Genomic DNA, 19,301 nt, shown 5'->3' with positions numbered 1-19,301 from the left:
ACTAAATCAGGCATGGATATTATTCAAAAATACCATCTTGGAAGCCTAGCCAGATGCATTCCACATATTTGCAAAGTTGGAAAGAAAACAACAGCCAGAATGGTTAAAAGGTGACATGAAAGAGATTATTACAGCCATAAGAATGTCCTTCCAAGAATGGAAAAAGGACCCAAATGAAGTAAATAAGAAGCAACATAAGCACTGGCAAGTCAGATGCAAAACATTAATAAAGAAGGCTAAAAGAGAATATAAAGAGAAAATTGCTGCAGAGGCTAAAACTCAACAGTAACAACTTTTTCAGGTACATCAGAAGCAGAAAGCCTGCAAAGGAATCCATGGGACTGTTAGATCACGAAGGAGCAAAAGGGGCACTCAGGGGCGATAAGGCCATAGCCGAAAAATTGAATGAATTCTTTCCTTCCGTCTTTATGGAAGAAGATATAATAGATCTGCCTGTACTAGAAATGGTTTTCATGGATGGTGATGTGGAGGAACTGAAAGAAATCTCAGTGAATCTGGAAGATGTACGGAGCCAAATCGACCAATTAAAGGGTACTCAAAGAACTTTAGCATGAAATTGCTGATCTGCTGTTAGTAATAAGTAACCTGTCGTTAAAATCATCCGTAGTACCTGAAGATTGGAGGGTGGCCACTATGACGCTGATTTTTAAAAAGGGTTCCAGGAGTGATCTGGGAAATTACAGACTGGTAAGCCTGACGTCAAGAGCCAGGCAAAATAGTGGAAACTATTATAAAGAATAAAATTACAGAACATATAGACAAGCCTGGTTTAATGGGACAGAGTCAGCATGGGTTCAGCCAAGAGGAATCTTGCCTCACCAATTTGTTTTATTTCTTTGAAGGTATGAATAAGCGTGGATAAAAGTGAGCCAGTTGATGTAGTGTATCTAGATTTTCAGAAAGCTTTTGATAAAGTTCCTCATGAGAGACTCCTGAGAAAATTAGAGTCATGGGATAGGAGGCAATATTCTGGTGTGGATTAGGAATTGGTTATTGGAGAGAAAACTGAAGGTGGGGTTAAATAGTCATTTTTCTCAGTAGAGGAGGATGAACAGTGGTGTGCCGCAGGGATCAGTACTGGGACCGGTGCTATTTAACATATTTATAAATGATATGGAAATAGGAACGACGAGTGAAGTGATTAAATTTGTAGATGAAAATTTGCAGATGACACAAAACTATTCAAGGTTGTTAAAACACGTACGGACTGGGAAATATTGCAGGAAGATCTTAGGAAATTGGAAAACTGGGCATCCAAATGACAGATGAAATTTTATGTGAACAAATGCAAGGTGAAGCACATTGGAAAGAATAATCTGAATCATAGTTACCTGATGCTAGGGTCCACCTTAGGGGTCAGCAACCAGGAAAAAGATCTAGGTGTCTTTGTAGATAATACACTGAAATCTTCTGCTCAATGTGTTGCAGCAGTGGCCAAAAAACAAACAAACAGAATGCTAGGCATTATTAGGAAAGGGATGGTGAATAAGACCAAATATACTCTGTATATGCCTCTGTATCGCTTCAAGGTGCATCCTCACCTTGAGTTCTTCATTTAGTTCTGGTTGCTGTATCTCAAAAAAGATATAGAGCAATTAGAAAAGGTTCAAAGCGACTAAAATGATAAAGGGGATGGAACTCTTCTCATATGCGGAAAGGCTAAAGAGGTTAGGGCTGTTCAGCTTGAAAAGAGACGGATGAGGGGAGATATGATTAAGGTCTACAAAATCTTGAGTGATGTAGGAGAAGTAAATTGATTTTTAACTTGTTTCAAAAGTACAAAGACTAGTGGACACTCAAGGAAGTTACATGGAAATTCTTTTAAACCAGGAGGAAATATTTTTTCAATCAATGAATAGTTAATCTCTGGAACTCTTTGATCAAGGATGTAGTAACAGCGGTTAGTGTGTCTGGGTTTAAAAAAGGTTTGGACAGATTCCTGGAGGAAAAGTTCATAGTTTGCTATTGAGACAGACATCAGGAAGCAACTGCTTCCCTTGGGATTGGTAGCATAGAGTATTGCCACGATTTGGGTTTCTGCCAGGTATTGAGACCTGGCTTGGCCACTGTTGGAAACAGGATACTGGGCTTCATGGACCATTGGTTTGACCCAGTATATCTACTCTTATATGTTATGTTCATCTAAGAGCTCTGGACAAGTTCTTTGGTTGTTTGTGATTGTCATATGTTCTTCTTTCTTTCTGTCATTACTGGGTGTGGGAGCTTGCTCCACCCAGTCTGTGACATTAGACGTTCTTCCTTTATTAACAGAGCAGCCAGGGGAAACCTAGCTACCATCTAAGAGGCTTCCCTGTGTCTGTGTCATCTTGACTGAACAGCGTGAATGGTCTGGAGCAGTTCTTTGGCCTGTGTTTGTGTGTGTCATCTGCTCTTTTTTCTTTCCTTCGGTACTGGGCGTGGGAGTTTGCTCTGCACAATCTGTGACATCAGACGCCCTTCCTTTATTAATAGAAGACTTTTCTGCTTAGAAAATATCTGGGTAATTAACTTGGGACCGGGTTTTATAATGTTTTTTTTATTTTACTTGTTATATTTCTTTTATAATGTTCTTGGTTTCGCCCAGCTATCTTATTTGTAAGCCACACTAAACTCTGGAGGTATGTGTGGGATATAAATGTCATGTAATAATGATGAAAATTGGGGCCCATTAGGAAAAATCATCTCAATTACAAGTACAAAATGCTGGTTTCTGACTGAGTTAGGAACCCCCCCCCCCCCCCCCCCCCAAAAAAAAAAAAAAAGAAAAAGATTTTGGAGTCATTGTGGACAATGCGTTGATCTATTTCAGCCCAGTGTTCCATGGCTGCTGAAAAAGTAAATAAAATGTCAGGGATTATTTAAAATGGGATGAAGAACAAATCTGAGAACATTATTATGCCTCTGTATAGGTCCCTGATGCTTCCACTTGTTGAGTGTTATTATTAATGAAAATTTATAGCCTGCACTTCCAATGTTTTTGCAGTTCTGGTCACTCCATCTCAAGAACTACATAGCAAAACAGGTTTAGGGAAGGGCAACAAAAGTTTTAGCAGGATAAAACACCTCCCTTATAAAGAAAGGCTAAGCAGGTGAGGGCTTTTCGGCGTGGAGAAAAGATAACAGGAGACATGATGGAAGTTTATAAAATTATGTATGGAGGATGTGACAATCAGTTGACGATCCAAAGTAGCCAAAGCAGAGAAATTCTTCTGTGTTGGGGATCAGTTATTTAACCCTACAAATAGCACAAAAAACAAGAGTACACTTCTTAAAACTAGTGACCAGCAGATTGAAAACAAATTGTAAAAGATCTTTATTTTCAGAAGTTTAAATGACTGATTTGTGAGGATGGTCTGTGTCTATCTTTATAATTACATTTATTTTTTTTATTTTTTTTTTATTTATTTGTTGCATTTGTATCCCACATTTTTCCACCTCTTTGCAGGCTCAATGTGGCTTACAATACATCATGAATAGTGGAAATACATGAGAAAGTATACATCTCTCTATATAAAAGGCAACACCAACGTTCTATGAAGCCTCCAGCCGGAAGTGTGAAGGGGGCGAGATATCCGGTTTCCCTATGAATGTCTGCCCCGCCCTCTCTGTAACACAGTCAGTGAAGGAAAACAGCAGAGCACGAAATCAAATCGCTGGCTCTGTAACAGTGAAGGACTCAGAGGGAGGAGGGGAGAGAGGCCAGAGGGCAGGGACACACACACTCCCACATGCACACAGAAGAAAACATTGCTAGCCCCCGTTTCATTTGCATCAGAAACGGGGCTTTTTTTACTAGTTTAGTAATAACAGAAGGATTTTGGGTAACATGATCTCTATTAGGCATTATGGGGCCCTTTTACAAAGGCGCGCTGAAAATGGCCTGTGGTAGTGTAGACGCATGTTTTGGGCGCATGCAGAATCATTTTTCAGCGCACCTGTAAAAAATGCCTTTTTAAAATTTTTGCTGAAAATGTGCGTGCGGCAAAATGAAAATTGCTGCGCATCCATTTTGGGTCTGAGACTGTGTTCTCTACATAAATCTTCCAGGTTGCCTTAGACCTCAAGCCTTATGTCAGTTGAACTTGCTCACCTTAGTTTTGTTGTTACAAAGAGAGGCATAATCGAACGTCGCCAGCGAAATAGATCGCTGGCGATCTATTTTGGCGGCGGCACAACAGCTGGCCAGAACCATATTATCGAAAAAGATAGCCGGCCATCTTTTTTTTTTTTCGATAATACGGTTTAGCCCAGCCAAATGCCAGAGTTCGCCGGGTTTCAGATCGCCGTTTTTGTTTTTCAGTGATAATGGAAAAAAATGCCAGCCATCTCAAACCCGGCGAAATCCAAGGCATTTGGTCATGGGAGGAGCCAGCATTTGTAGTGCACTGGTCACCCTGACATGCCAGGACACCAGCTGGGCACCCTAGGAGGCACTTCTAAAAATGCTTAAAACCCCCCACAATCCCTTACCTTGGGTGCTGAGCCCCCCAAATCCCCCCCAAACCCACTCCCCACAACTCTACACCATTACCATAGCCCTTATGAGTGAAGGGGGCACCTACATGTGGGTACAGTGGGTTTTGGGGGGGGTTTGGAGGGCTCAACACTTAGCATCACAAGTGTAACAGGTAGGGGGGGGGGGGGATGGACTTGGGTCTGTCTTCCTGAAGTGCACTGCACCCATTAAAAACTGCTCCAGGGACCTGCATACTGCTGTCAGGGAGCTGGGTATGACATTTGAGGCTGGCATAGAGGCTGGTAAAAAAAAGGTTTTTATTTTTATTTTTTGAGTGTGGGAGGGGGTTGGTGACCACTGGGGGAGTACGGAGAGGTCATCCCTCATTCCCTCCGGTGGTCATCTGGTGAGTTGGGGCACCTTTTTGAGGCTTGGTCGTGAAAATAAAAGGACCAAGTAAACTCGGCGAAATACTGCTTAACGCCGCTTTTTTTTTCCCATTATCCGCGAAAGCTGGCCATCTGGTAGCCACGCCCATGCCCGCCCATGTCCCGCCTTCGCTACGCCGCTGACACGCCCCCTTGAACTTTCGCTGGCGTGGCGACGGTGTCAAAATAGCCGCTTTCGATTATATCGATTTTTGCCGCTTTTGAGAGATCGCCGGCCATCTCCCGATTTATGCCTGAAAGTCAGTCTCTTCCCAGAAATGTTTGTTACTTCAAATCAGTGAAAGACCTTTTAGAAACAAAAATCAATGTTTTCCATTGTTTATTGATAGGTTGCCTTAAAGTTCTTCTGAAGACTCACTTTTTTACTCTTGCATTTGTTTTTTTGCCTCCTATTTGTCAATATTGAGAATTGGTTGTCGGATGCCTCCTCAGTTGGACTGTTGAATTTGCATGTTTGTTAGTGTGCATGTTTGCTTTTGTATTAGTTGCCCTGTTATCATGCTATGGAGTTCCTTTCCATTTTACTATTGCTTTTATTGTGAACCGCTACGATCTTATTGTAGTAGTGGCGGTATATAAAATTCTTTATAGACATAAACATGTACATGTTACAAAGACTTCGTTGCTTCCCACACACACAGTAATTTTGAATCAAATTTGTCCCTGTCAACACTATTGTGATGGCAGCATGAGATGAACCGATTGTGCTATTTTGATTTGTTGCTGAATTAAACGGAAAGCTTTATCCATCTTTGAGACCACCATATGTCCCCTGACGATTGCATATTGCCGAAACATGGGCCATAGCAGGTCCTTTAATAAACTTTGCTTCCTCCGATCCAAGGCTCAGTCTCTTTGTTCCGTCTGTGGTCAACTGCACTTCCTTTTTGGTTCTGTTTGTTTTGTGTTGTGTTGCTGATTTTCTCTGAACTGCTTGTTTTACTGTTCCAATTAAGACTTTTAGGACCATGAAATGCCATAGGATTCCCTGGTTTACATAATAACATAGTAAATGACGCAGATAAAGACCTGCATGGTCCATCCAGTCTGCCCAACAAGTCGGCCAGAGCTGATCTGCCACTCTGAGCAGGTTAAACTTCTTCATGATTAAAGACTGGTATCACAGATCAGTGCAGACGACAGTTCTCTACCAAGCCTACCGCATATAGGCTGTTATATAAAAGACAGTCTTGGAACACAATTCCACAACAGCATGCCAGTAGTCGAAAGAGTGATGTCACTATTGTGGCTGCCCAAAGAATAGTAACAAAATCCCTAAAAAAACAGGGGAGGGTCGCCTTCTTTGAATTTATTGTGAACTTTGGCTTCTCTGATGTGGGATAACATGTGGACTGTGTTTGAGATTTTATGTATGTTTATTCTTCACTGAACAGTACATAATGTTTGGATATATGATTTGAACAAGGGCATTTACGTATGGCCCTATGACAAAAGAGGGGACACTTCATATTAACTGCTCAAGGGCTGTTCAAGCTGTCACTGAAACCCTACACATTATATATTTATATTTAGTTGGTTCAGTCCTATATTATTCTCACATTATTGTAGGGTGGGTTCATATTTTGTTTTGTTTATTATTACGGTTGCAGCAGAAACACATTCACTATCTGTACAAGATTAAACCAGCAATCCAACAATATTACAAACTAAATTTTGGTTCAGTAAATTCAACTTTAAAGAAGTCTTTCCCTCCCCCATTGAGATATACAGCACCCGCACTCATAGCATATGATAAGAATATGGTATAAAATATGCCTTCTTAATATTGACATCTCTGCCGTTTTCGGGACACAAGCCGTAGAAGTCTTCATGACAGTGACCTTATTTCCCTACTGCTGGACTTGTTGTCTAAGCACCACTGCTGCCCATTATAACACATCAACAGCCATGAGGTCATTTAAGTTTTGTTTTGATTCCAACCTCTTTCTATTTAGAGGTCCTCTGTTTTTATCCCATGGAGGGTATTCCAGGCATCCACCACCCACAGAATTTTCTGATGTTATAAGTCTACCACTCTGTAACTTGTTCATGTCCCCTAGTTTCACTGCTTTCCCGTTTCTGGAAAAGATTCGTTTATATATTACCTTTCACATTTTTAAAAATCTATATCCCTTCTTTCCTCTGGGGTATACATATTCAGTTCTTCAAGACTGTTCTCATACAACTTTTGGCACAAACCTTAGACCATTATTTTGACTTCCTGTGAACCATTTTAAGGGCAAATTGCACTAAAAACTTGTTAAAGCCCTTTCCTTACTGATTCCCTTAGCGAATCGGTAAGGAACGGGCATGCATCAAGGAATAGGAATGCAAATGAGCTCACTTGCTTTCTCTATTCCGTCGTTAAACAGTCGGCCGGTCGAGCATGTGCAGAGCAGCCAAGCGTTATGCTGGCTGCTCTGCGCATGCCAAGGACATCTGAGATCGCCGCCGCTTCCCCCTGCATTGAAATGACAGCTTCCTGCAGCCCCGGCCTCCCTGCCGGCCCCCAATCAAAACAACTGTCCATTTTGGCTGTCATTCCCCCCAGCAATAATAAAAACGTCTTTTTCGGCAGTGCTTCACTCAGCTGAGACCTGGAAGTCCCTGAGCCAATCACAACGCGTGTAGCCGAGCTAAACGCGCTGTGATTGGCTCAGAGACTTCCAGGTCTCTCAGCTGAGTGAAGCACTGCCAAAAAAGATGTTTTTATTATTGCAAGGGGGGAAGGCGGCCAAAATGGACGTTTTTTTTTGGATGGGTACCCATTTTGGCCGCCTTCCCCCCCCCTTGCAATAATAAAAACGTCTTTTTTGGCAGGGCTTCACTCAGCTGAGAGACCTGGAAGTCTCTAAGCCAATCACAGCGCGTTTAGCTCGGCTAAACACGTTGTGATTGGCTCAGGGACTTCCAGGTCTCTCAGCTGAGTGAAGCACTGCCGAAAAAGACGTTTTTATTATTAAGGGGGCCAAAATGGGCGTTTTTTTAGATGGGTGCCCATTTTGGCTGCCTTAATAATAAAAACATCTTTTTGGGCAGTGCTTCACTCAGCTGAGAGACCTGGAAGTCCCTGAGCCAATTACAACGCATGTAGCCAAGCTAACCGCGCTATGATTGGTTCAGAGACTTCCAGGTCTCTCAGCTGAGTGAAGCACTGCCAAAAAAGACGTTTTTATTATTGCAGTGGGGGAATGACGGCCAAAATAGACGTTTTTATTATTGCACTGACGAGCACTTGACATTTTTCCCCAATTTTTTGTTTTTTTTACTTTTGTAGCAGTTTTTCAATCCCGCGCAGCCTCAACGAGAGGTACAGACCTCTCGTTAGATTTTCCAGCGTTAAGGCAATCGGAAAAGGTTAGTGCATCTCATTACAATAGAGTTTCTACACAATTTGCTCATCTGCATTCCGTTTTCGTTAGCTGCTACCATCATTGGGGAAAAAAGTCTTTAGTGCATGCCAGGGTTTACTACCTGCTCGTTAATGGCTCGTTAAGTTTAGTGCATCTAGCCCTTGAACAGGGGATTAATACCTCCTGCTGGTTATTCCTCACTCGAGACTGCGTAGAATCTTTCTTTCTATGGCCACCGCCTTGTGACATTTTCTTGTAAACTGCTTAAATACTTTGGGCCAATATTCAAAGTGATTTGAGCAGGCAGGAGAGGCTCTGGCCCACTTAAATCATTCCTGACCGCCAGATTGCTGATATTTAGCAACACTTAACCGGGCAGTGCCGCTCAATATCAGCTCTGACAGTCCATTTAAAGAATGGGCAGGTCAGGAGCAGTACAGGGGGCGGTGTTGGGGAGGAGCCAGCGGTTATGCAGTCACCTGTCAGACCTGTGAGTTCTTGTACCAAGTAGAGCGTTGCCGAGCCCTGTACTCGGACCAGGTTCTGCTTGGTGGCCGAACAACCTCGGGTTTCACCTGCATTGACTGCCATTCCCCAGAGGTTGAGCCCCTAGGTGTGGGCGGCCTGCAGGGCTTACGAGATGGAGCAGGAAGCGGGGTGATGAATGTGATGACCAGACAGGCAGCAGGCAAGAGAGTGATCAAGGTACAGGCAGAGTTAGTAGGCAGGTAGCAGGTCAAGAGAGTAATCCAGGTACAGGCAGAGTCAGTAGGCAGGCAACAGACACGAGAGTAATCCAGGTACAGGCAGAGTCAGTAATTAAGAACAAAGTAGAGGAGAAGCACACTACTGAACAAGTAACACCTACCAAAATAGAAGCCGAAGCAAGGAGTCTAGGCAGAGCTCAGCTGATAAAGTGCTGGCATCTGACATCAGCAGGGAGAAGGGGCACAGCCATAGGACAAGAGCAGGGGAAGGAGGAACTGGAAGACCAATAGGAGAGAAGCAAGGGAAGCCAGACAGAGGAAGAGCAGACCCAGGTGGGTGGCAGCAAAGCAATCAAGGAGCCTGTAAGCCAGGCAGAGAGAGAAGAGAGAGAGCAGAGCCAGGTGCATGGAAGCAAAGCAATCAAGGAGCCTGCAGCCAGAGAAGAACTACACACACATGGCTCAGGGCTGTGCCAGTCAAGTGTGCGTGTTGACGGGACCCTGCGCGGCCCGAGGATGCCGCTTGTGTTGAGATAGGGGACATGACATCACCAGCAATATTCTTTAGCATTTGTTACTATTGCTATCAATCGTGCTGTATTTAATTAGTTTTGTATTTTAGGAGATGATTCTGTTGTAAATTTGTATGATTGTATTTATTATTTTGTTGTTGTAAACCACCTTGAACCAGAAGTTTCCTGGCTAAATAGTTTAAAATGCCAGGTTAAATTAAACAATCTTTTTTAGAGAGAGGCATTAATGATGGGCATCAAGCATTCTGTCATAAGATGTTTTAGAGCTTTAGCAATGCAAGTAAAACCAGCGTACCTGATATGAATGTTAGGTAACATGGTGGAAGCCATTGTTAAGTCTTGTGGATAGACTTCATTTAATGGGGAGGAACCAATATGGATTTAGGAAAGGAAAGTCTTGCCTTACAAATCTATGAGAATTCTGTAAATATTGGAATAAGCGAGTGAATAAAGGTAATCTAGTTGATGTAAAGTCTCATTTCACGTAGAAGTAGAGATCGGGATTGATGCATCCAAGTTGGGACATGCTCAGATCTGGTGGTACTTTAGGAAAGGATCTGATGACAGTGTGTTTTCTAGAATACCTGCAGGAGTGCAAATTTTTTGTTGCCATGTACGCAGAGGAACAGCCATTTTATAAATATTCACGATGAAAAATAAATGGTATTGATCTGGAGATGTCAATGCTTAGACATAGAATTGGTGATTCCACAACTTCCAAGAGTAAATACTGATGCTTCCATATGTAGCTGCCTCATATTATAAACCTTCATGTATAAGTGCCACCAATGACGTAGTGAGGCCGCAATGTTGATTCATTTCAGAGGTGCACAAAAACTACATGGAATTAAGGAGAATGGCTCCTGTGTACCAAACCCTGGCCAAAACGAGCACTTTTGTATGTGCCCTTGAGCTAGCATTAAAGGTGAACTGGACATTTTCCCCATACATCTGTACCCCCTTTGTGAAATGGTTCCACCCAGACCACATCCCTTTGAAATTGCTATATTATTTAACGATACTTAACCAATTCTGGGTTCCATATTGGGTGTCACTACTCAGGAAAAGAAGGATCTTGGTGTCACTTGAGAAATAAAATGAAATCCTCTGCTCTGTGTCCAGCAGCAGTCCAAAATGCAAACAGAGTGTGAGAAGTGATAATGAAAGGAATGGAGAGTAAAACAGAGACAGTCATAATACTTCAGTATTTATCCAAGAAGCAACTGCACTTTCCAGATTAGCATAATAAATGATGGCAGATAAAGAAGACCAAGTGGCCCATCCAGTCTCCCCTGGCGCACACATATTCCTGTGTGCAACCCTTTATCTAGTTTCTTATTTTCCCCATCCCTCATCTAATCTTTCAAAGTGATGCCTTTTAGGGTTATAACTAACACTGTGTGCAGTGTACTTTGAGTATTATATGCAGTTCTGGTTGCCACATCTGAAAATGATAAAGCAGACTTCAAAAAGATGCATAGGGCAACCAAGGGAATGGGATGGTTCTCTTATAGGGAAAAAAACCCAAACTTTAAACAGACTAGGGCTCTTCAGCTAGAAACGTAGACTGAGGAGAGATGATGTACCTTTCAAAATCACGAGATGAGGAGCACTCCAAGTTAACTGGTAGCAAATTTGAAACAAATTTAAGAAGGCGTATTTTTAGTTAAGCTGTGGAATTCAATGCCTAAAAATATGGTCAAGGCCAATATTATAACAAAGATTTAAAAGGTGTAGACAAGATTCTGGAAGACAAGCCTATCAATAATTATTAGGTAGATTTAAGTATCAGAAAAAGGAAAGGATTTGTAGTTTGGAACTGCTGGATACTTGAGAAGATCCTAATTGGCCATTGTTAGAGACAGAATGTAGTCTCCAGTGGACCATGGTCGGATCCAGCATGGCACCTCTTGTATTCATAGTTGCCAAGGCTCTATCTTTGCATGTTACACCTGGAGAAAGGAGAATGGTATCTTTGCTATTAGTAAAGTTTTCTGTTTCATTTCCAGAGAGTGCTGACTGCTGACTATTGCAATGGATGCAAGATTACCGATGTGGAGGGAATCTTGGCTCAGGGGCTCAGTCTCAAAGATGTAAGTGTCATCTTCTGAATGCACCCAAAATAAATGGAGACCTGGTCAACCTCTACTGAAGCAATGGTGTAAGTGGTAGAGCAGGATAAGAATGATGAGATCTTCTGGGACTGAGGCTCATTATGTCTCAAAGGGGAGAGTTGTACAATATAGGAGAGATCTCCTGGGGCTCAGGCTCGATGTGTCTCCCGGGGTTTCAGGCATAGCATGTCTGAGAAGGGGGGAGGGAGTGGTTATGCAGTAGAGAAGAGATCTCCTGGGACTCAGGCTCAGTGTGTATCCCAGAGAAGGGTCATGTAGTAGAGAGAGATCATGGTTATGCAGTAGAGGAGAGATCTCCTGGAACTGAGGCTCAGTGAGTATCCCAGAGAAGGGTCATGTAGTAGTGGAGAGATCATGGTTATGCAATAGAGGAGAGATCTCCTGGGACTGAGGCTCAGTGAGTATCCCAGAGAAGGGTCATGTAGTAGTGGAGAGATCTCCATGGTTTCTGGTATAGCATGTCTGAGGAGTGGGGGAGTGGCCATGCAGTAGAGGCGAGATCTTCTGGGACTCAGGCTCAGTGTGTCTCCCAGGGAAGGGTCATGCAGTATAGAAAAGATCTCCAGGGTTTTAGGCATAATATATCTGAGTAAGGGGGAAGTGGTCATGCAGTAGAGGAGACATCTCCAGGGGTTAGGCTTAGGAAGTCTTTGAGTCTATAGAAGGGGAGAGATCTCTAGATTTTCAGGGTCAGCGTGCCTCAGACAGGATATGATGGCGGGAAAGGACAAATCTCCTGGGACTGAGGCTCAGCATAACTTATTAAGCAGGGGAGTGGAAGAGAAGAGTGTTTGATCCAGGTCTTCTCTGTGATAATATCTGTCTCATCCCTTTTTGATTTGTGGAGAAAGACTCTGCATCCTTAGTAGAGAGCAGAGTAAAGGATGCATATTATCCCCATCAATTTCTAAGCAGCTTGTAGATGCAAGTAAAAAAAAAAAAACCCAAACAATTTGAAGTTTATGTATACAAAATGCTAGAAGCCTAAAAAATGAAAGAGTTGGAGTATATAGCCCAAAGTGAAGAGGTAGATATATAATTGGCATCTCAAAGACCTGGTGGTGGGAGGACAATCAATGGGACACTGTTTTAATAGGGTACAAATTATATCACAATAATAGAGTGGATCAAATTGGAGGGAGTTTGTGCTATATGTTAAAGTGTGAGTCAAAGTAAACATTCTACATGAAACAGATAGCAGTGTGGAGTCCTAATGGATAGAAATTCCATTTGTGAAAGGAAGGAGTATTCTGGTAAGGCTGTACTACCGTCCGCCAGGACAAAACAGACAGATGAAGAAATGTTTACAGAAATTAGAAAAGCTGGCAACTTGGGAAACAGTATAATAATGGGGGATTTCAATTACCCCAATATTGACTGGATAAATGTTACATCAGGGAGCAATAGGGAGGTAAAATTCCTATATATAATAAATGACTGCTTCTTGAAGCAACTGGTCCAGGAACTGACAAGAGGGGAAAGCTATTTTGGATCTAGTCATTAGTGGAATACCATGCATAGTACAAGAGGTAACAGTGTTGGTTCCAGTGGGAAACGGTGATCATAACATGATCAAATTTGAGCTAATATCTGGAGTGAAGTCATAAAGGAAATCTACTATAGCAGCATTTTAATTTTTGAAAGGACGACAATAATAAATGAGGAAAATGGTTAAAATACTACTACTACTACTTGACATTTCTAAAGCGCTACTAGGGTTACAATTTAACATAGAAGGACAGTCCCTGCTCAAGGAGCTTACAATCTAAAGGGAAAATGAAGCCAAAAGGATTAACTGCAAAGTTTAGGACTTTAAATCAGGTATAGAATCAGGCATAGATGTTTAAAAATACCTTCTTGGAAGCCCAGACCAGATGCATTTCACATATTTACAAAGATGGAAAGAAGAGCAAACAACAGCCAGTATGGTTAAAAGGTGAAGTGAAAGAGGCTATTAGAGCCAAAAGAGCATTCTTCAAAGAATGGAAGAGGGCAAAAGAGGCTTCGTTCAAGAAATACAGAAGAATGCAACGAGAAGATCGCGGAAAAAATTACCAGATTAAGCTCAAAGAAGCAAAAAGGGAAATAACGGCTAGCAAAAGTGCGGACGAACAAAAAATGGCTAAAGATGTAAAGAGAAGTGATGCATTTTTTTTAGATATATTGGGAAAAGGAGAAAAATTAGGAATGGAATTGCAAGACTGAAAGATACTGAGAATAGCTATGTGGAAAATAATGTGGATAAAGCAAATGTGCTAAACAAATAGTTCTCTTCAGTGTTCACTGAAGAAAATCCTGGAGAAGGATCGAGGTTGGTGGCCAAAGGTATATTTATTTATTTATTGCATTTGTATCCCACATTATCCCACCTATTTGCAGGCTCAATGTGGCTTACATAGTTTTGTTATGACATTGTCATTCCAGAATATCAGATACAGTTAGTAGTGTGCAGAGATTAGTAGGGAAGAAGGAGGAAGTGATTAAGCGGGTGATAGAAGAAGTGGATTTTCATAACTGGTTGGGTTGGGAACGTGGATCAGTGAAGCTGTTGGTTCTCGTTGTAGGCCTTGTTGAAGAAGTATGTCTTCAGAGATTTGCGAAAGTTATTTGTTTCGACAATTGATTTCAGGTCTGTGGGTAGAGCATTCCATATCTGCGTGCTCGTGTAGGAGAAGGTAGTGGCATGCAACAGCTTGTATTTTAGTCCTTTACAGCTGGGGAAGTTCAAATTGAGAAATTTGCGGGATGTTCTTGTGGCGTTTCTGGGAGGTAGGTCCACTAGGTTCAGCATGTAGATCTGAACCTAGCATGTATATCTGGGAATGGAGTGGATGTTGCGCTGTTCATGGAAGAAAACATTTCTAAACAGCTTGAAAATCTGAAAGTGGGCAAAGCCATGGGGCCGGATGGGATACATCCCAGGCTACTGAGAGAGCTCAGAGAAATCATGGCGGGACCTCTAAAGGATGTTCTTTAGAGATGGGAGAGGTTCCAAGGGATTGGAGATGAGCGGATGTGGTCCCTCTTCACAAAAATGAGGACAGGGAAAAAGTGGGAAATTACAGGCCGGTAAGCCTCACATCAGTGGAGGGAAAAATAATGGAGTCGCTGCTGAAGGAAAAGATAATTAACTTTCTAGAATCCAATGGGTTGGAGGATCCAAGGCAATATGGCTTTACCAAAGGAAAATCCTGCCAGTCAAATCTGATTGATTTTTTTGACTAGGTGACCAAAGAACTGGATGAAGAACGCGTGATAGATGTAATCTACTTGGATTTCAGGGAAGCCTTTGATACTGTCCCTCACAGAAGACTCATATATAAGCTGAGAGGGCTGAACTTTAGGACCCAAAGTGGTGAACTGGATTGGAAATTGGTTGACTGACAGGCGGCAGAGAGTGGTGGTAAATGGAATCTGCTCTGAGAAAAGGAAGGTGCATAGTGGAGTGCCTCAGGGTTCTTTGCTGGGGCTGATTCTATTTAATATATTTGTGCGAGACATTGCTGGAGGGTTAAAAGGAAAATTTGCCTTTTTGCGGATGACACAAAGATAGCCAACAGAATGGATACCCTGGAGGGTGTAGAAACTATGAGAAGAGATCTCCAAACGTTAGAAGAATGGTCAAGAATCTGGCAGTTAAAATTTAATAGAAGCTCTAAGCTCAGCTCCACACACGCTGTGTGCAAAAATCAATAAATACTACCGCTGCCACCCACACAGCCAAACAGCTAAAACAGACCCAGCACCACAAGTGGAGGAAAAAAGCCTCAGTATCGCCACCCAGCTAGCCCAAAGATTCAGACTATAAGACGTGAGCCTGGCGCACCATCATATGGCTCAAAAAACCCTCCACTCCTAATGTGCCAGGGTGTGTGCTGAACATCGTTCCCCAAATACACTGATATGGAGACAGAAGTATATGTATTTTTATGGACCATAGAATATAGTTCAAATCAATAGCTTTGTCTGATTCATACACATTACGTCAGTTCAATGCTAATCAGCAGTCATAGTGAGACAACTACCCAACACTTAGCTTCAATCCAATCGCTATAGTGTCCCGCTGTCCATAACTTCACCAGCCGGTCAACCCAACAGGGAGTCCCCATTTCAATCCTGTGTCCAGTCTGCTGTATCGGAAAACTGTGATACAGCAGACTGGACACAGGATTGAATCCCCAGATAGAGCATTGGAACCCCTGATGCAGCCACTTAGAGGCATATTTTCAAAGCACTTTGGGAGGCTAAGTTCCATAGGTTTCTATGGAACTTTGGGAGGCTAAGTGCTTTGAAAATGAGCCTCTTAGTGGTATTTTGACCAAACATTTTTTTCTATTATGTTTGTTTTTTTACTCCATAGTGGCGATTCAGTTTTCATTTTTTTGTTCATGACATTTATCAGGTTATTATTTCAAGTATGTATTATGCTTTTCAATTTTATTATTTTTTCATATTCAATTTCACCATGATTTACTAATTGTAAGTGTATACTTTTTAATTGTATTTTGAATAGTTTTGATACACTGGTACATTAACATAAATAAGTTTCATATAATTCACAAATCATTATCATTCAAAGATATCACCATAGTTCGTTTCTCACTTCACTCTTCATCACCTTTAATTTTAAACACTCATCTATTGTATTTTTTTATTTTATTTTTCATATTAAAAAAACTTTCTTTTTACATTTCTTCTGATCACTGTTTGAAACACAGTATTCACTTATATACATTTTATAAATATCACGAAGCAACAACATACTCTTTCACTGGGATATACTTTATATCCATCCATATGTAATTTAATTTTGCGCCTCACCGCTTGCTAATAATCTGCACTAACACTCCTCACATTTCATTTATACTATGCACATTTACCAAACGTACACATTATTTCTGTTTTTTATATTATATCTGCTTTGTGAAATGGGTTTAATATATAGTTTTTATGACACACCATGTCATGTAACGCAATACCATTGAGTATCGTCATTTGACAAGAGAAAACACCTCATATCATCATTCATGCTTGTTTCTAGTCTCAGAAATCACATACTGGTGTTTTATTTATCTGATTTATTTATATGTTTATTCAACAGCATTCAACTGACGGTTTACATGACATGCATTATACACTATTCATTACGTCAATTTGTCACTGTGTTTATTAGCAGCAAAGATTACATACGTCATGTACTTTACATGATTATTCCTACATCATTTCCTCTGCCAGCTTTTTAAATGGTGTCATCTTCAGACTCTTGGTTTACAATTTTGAAGTCATTGACGAGTGTAGCCACTACGGCGTTCTATAGCTGAGTTTTTTGTTTCTTCAACTTAAGGGTGAGTAATTCCTAGGAATGAAGGAGTAGCCTAGTGGTTAGTGCAGTGGACTTTGATCCTGGGGAACTGAGTTCGATTCCTACTGCAGCTCCTTGTGACTGGCCAAGTCACTTAACCCTCCATTGCCCCTGGTACAATATATGTAAACCGCTTTGAATATAGTTGCAAAAACCTCAGAAAGGCGGTATATCAAGTCCCATTTCCCTTTCCCTTACCTTTTAAGTTTTTTCATATTGAGCAACCTAATTATAAGATTGCACGGTAGATCTCTTCTGTAGCTCTTGATTTCAGTTTGCGATATTTGGCATTTAATTATTTTGGCACCTTCTTTTTCAAAATGACGCTGGCAGTGTAGCAGTATATTATTTTTCAAAAGAAAAAAGGTTTTATCCTTGTCAGACATGGCATACTTCCTATGTATAATTCTTTAAAAGGATATGTTTTAATCTTAGGAAAACATGGTAGACTTTTTAATACACCGCTGTTATTGTCATGTGATGTATGAGACCATCGGCTTGCCTCTTATACGATGTAGGTAGTTTTTTGTTTGTTATAACGCAGCAGGGTGGCTAAGCTACTTTGTCAATTGTATATATAGATGTGCATGAATCACCATATCATTTCCGTTTCTCAACAATCGCATCATTTATTTTTTATTTTTTTATTCTTTTATTTCTGCACACATAATTTTTCTTAAAGTATTTTAAGAACGTCTTTGTCATGAACATATCACCTCACATGCACTTAATTTGACAATGTTTTATTCACTATCCCAAAATTCGGGTATTTAGAAAACATTTCCTCTTTTTAGTACGAAACATTTGGACACATAACGTTATTCTCCTCACAGTTATCCAGCACTCAAGATTGTTTATACCACTGTTACCACCACTTTGTGTCTTTTGTACCACAGTTCATTATAGTTTGATCGGTCACAAAAATTCTTTTTGCTTTTGCTTTTATTTGTTCAAAAATTGATATCTCAATTAAAAACTGATCTTTCCATTTTCCATTGTAGAAGCCACATAGCCATATTTCTCTTGGTTTATTCACCAGCTCCAATACAAGAGGTACATTCATTTTGTATACACATTCATTTTAGGTACAGTATGGTATCAATTAGGATAAGACATTAATTCTTACATACTGGTTCTATTTATTTTTAGCTTTCTAATGACATCATCCATTAAAATGTTTTTAAATTTTTAATCAGTACCATAAAATTTGGTACTTAAAACTTGCAATCCATACACATAAATGCTCTTATTATATAATTTGCTTATATGATTATTCATAAAATTCATTTTTTAATTGTACAATTTGTCATTATTGTTCATGCATAATGTTTTAATTATATAATTTGTATATATGATTATTTATAAAATTCATTCAATTATATAATTTGTTTTATATATGTCACTATTATTTATATCAACACCATAAAAATTAACCAGAGACTAAAAGCATGGATACAGGAGTACAATGAAAAGTTTGACTGCACATCTGACCCAGTCTATGTTAAATATACTGTAGCGTTACTACTGAGTATTTTTGGAGGGCTCTCAGAGTATTAACTCACCCAAAAACGAGAAATAACACATATGTTTGTAAATCTCAAAGGGTGGTTGAGCATCTCAATCATAGAGCCTCTCCGTGGTTTTTTAAATATTTTTTATCTATGCGCTTCCTTCTCAAAAACCACAATAGTGCTCTAAAACTGCAAGGTTAATGTCAACTGTGCACATCAAACTTGTACCCCTAGAGGGGATAGAGGGTCTCCTGCTTGCTCCATTATTTGAGGATTGAAGACATTTAGAGTTCCTGAAGAAGTTTTTCAACGAAACCCTGCAGTGTTGGACTCTTGATGCTTTAAGAATAGAGACGCTGTTTTGCCTTTGTGTGAAGATTTCACTTTGACCCTGCGGCTTTTGTGGGAAGCAATATGTGAAAAAAAACAGTTTAATCAGCTAAGTTGGAACATCTAGGAAAGTCAAGGAAAGATAAGTGAACTTTATTTTTCAGAGCCTCTTGTATATATGAACTATTTTTTTAGTCAATATAGAACAGAGAGCTTCTAATCCCTTCCTACCAAACCTTGCCATTGGCAGCCTCCTTCAGCCGCTGTTAGAGTCCACCCTGGTCATAACACCTCCACTCTGAGCGCATCCTCCCCCCCCCCCCCCACTACAGTCTGACTTCCCCCTCCACCCCTCCCAGGTCATATCTTTCAAAATCTTTGGTGGTAGAGGGGTTCCTGGGCAGCAGCAATCTCTCTCCATTGACCCCATTTTACATGGCTCTG

At 40.8% G+C, this 19,301-nt stretch overlaps 1 protein-coding gene across 1 annotated transcript in view; it reads left to right on the top strand.

Moving 5' to 3' along the window:
• The window catches only part of ADCK5 (aarF domain containing kinase 5), a 186,032-nt gene that overhangs the window by 116,534 nt on the left and 50,197 nt on the right, over window positions 1–19,301 (top strand). The window contains exon 9 of the mRNA XM_030220653.1: window positions 11,529–11,612. Coding sequence (XP_030076513.1) covers window positions 11,529–11,612 — 84 coding nt within the window. The remainder of the gene's footprint in view (window positions 1–11,528; window positions 11,613–19,301) is intronic.

This window comes from Microcaecilia unicolor, chromosome 1, assembly GCF_901765095.1.
Source record: "Microcaecilia unicolor chromosome 1, aMicUni1.1, whole genome shotgun sequence".
In the NCBI taxonomy this organism is placed as follows: Eukaryota; Metazoa; Chordata; class Amphibia; order Gymnophiona; family Siphonopidae; genus Microcaecilia; species Microcaecilia unicolor.
Note: the sequence above shows the minus strand (reverse complement) of the source record. Positions and strands in the feature narration are given on the sequence as shown.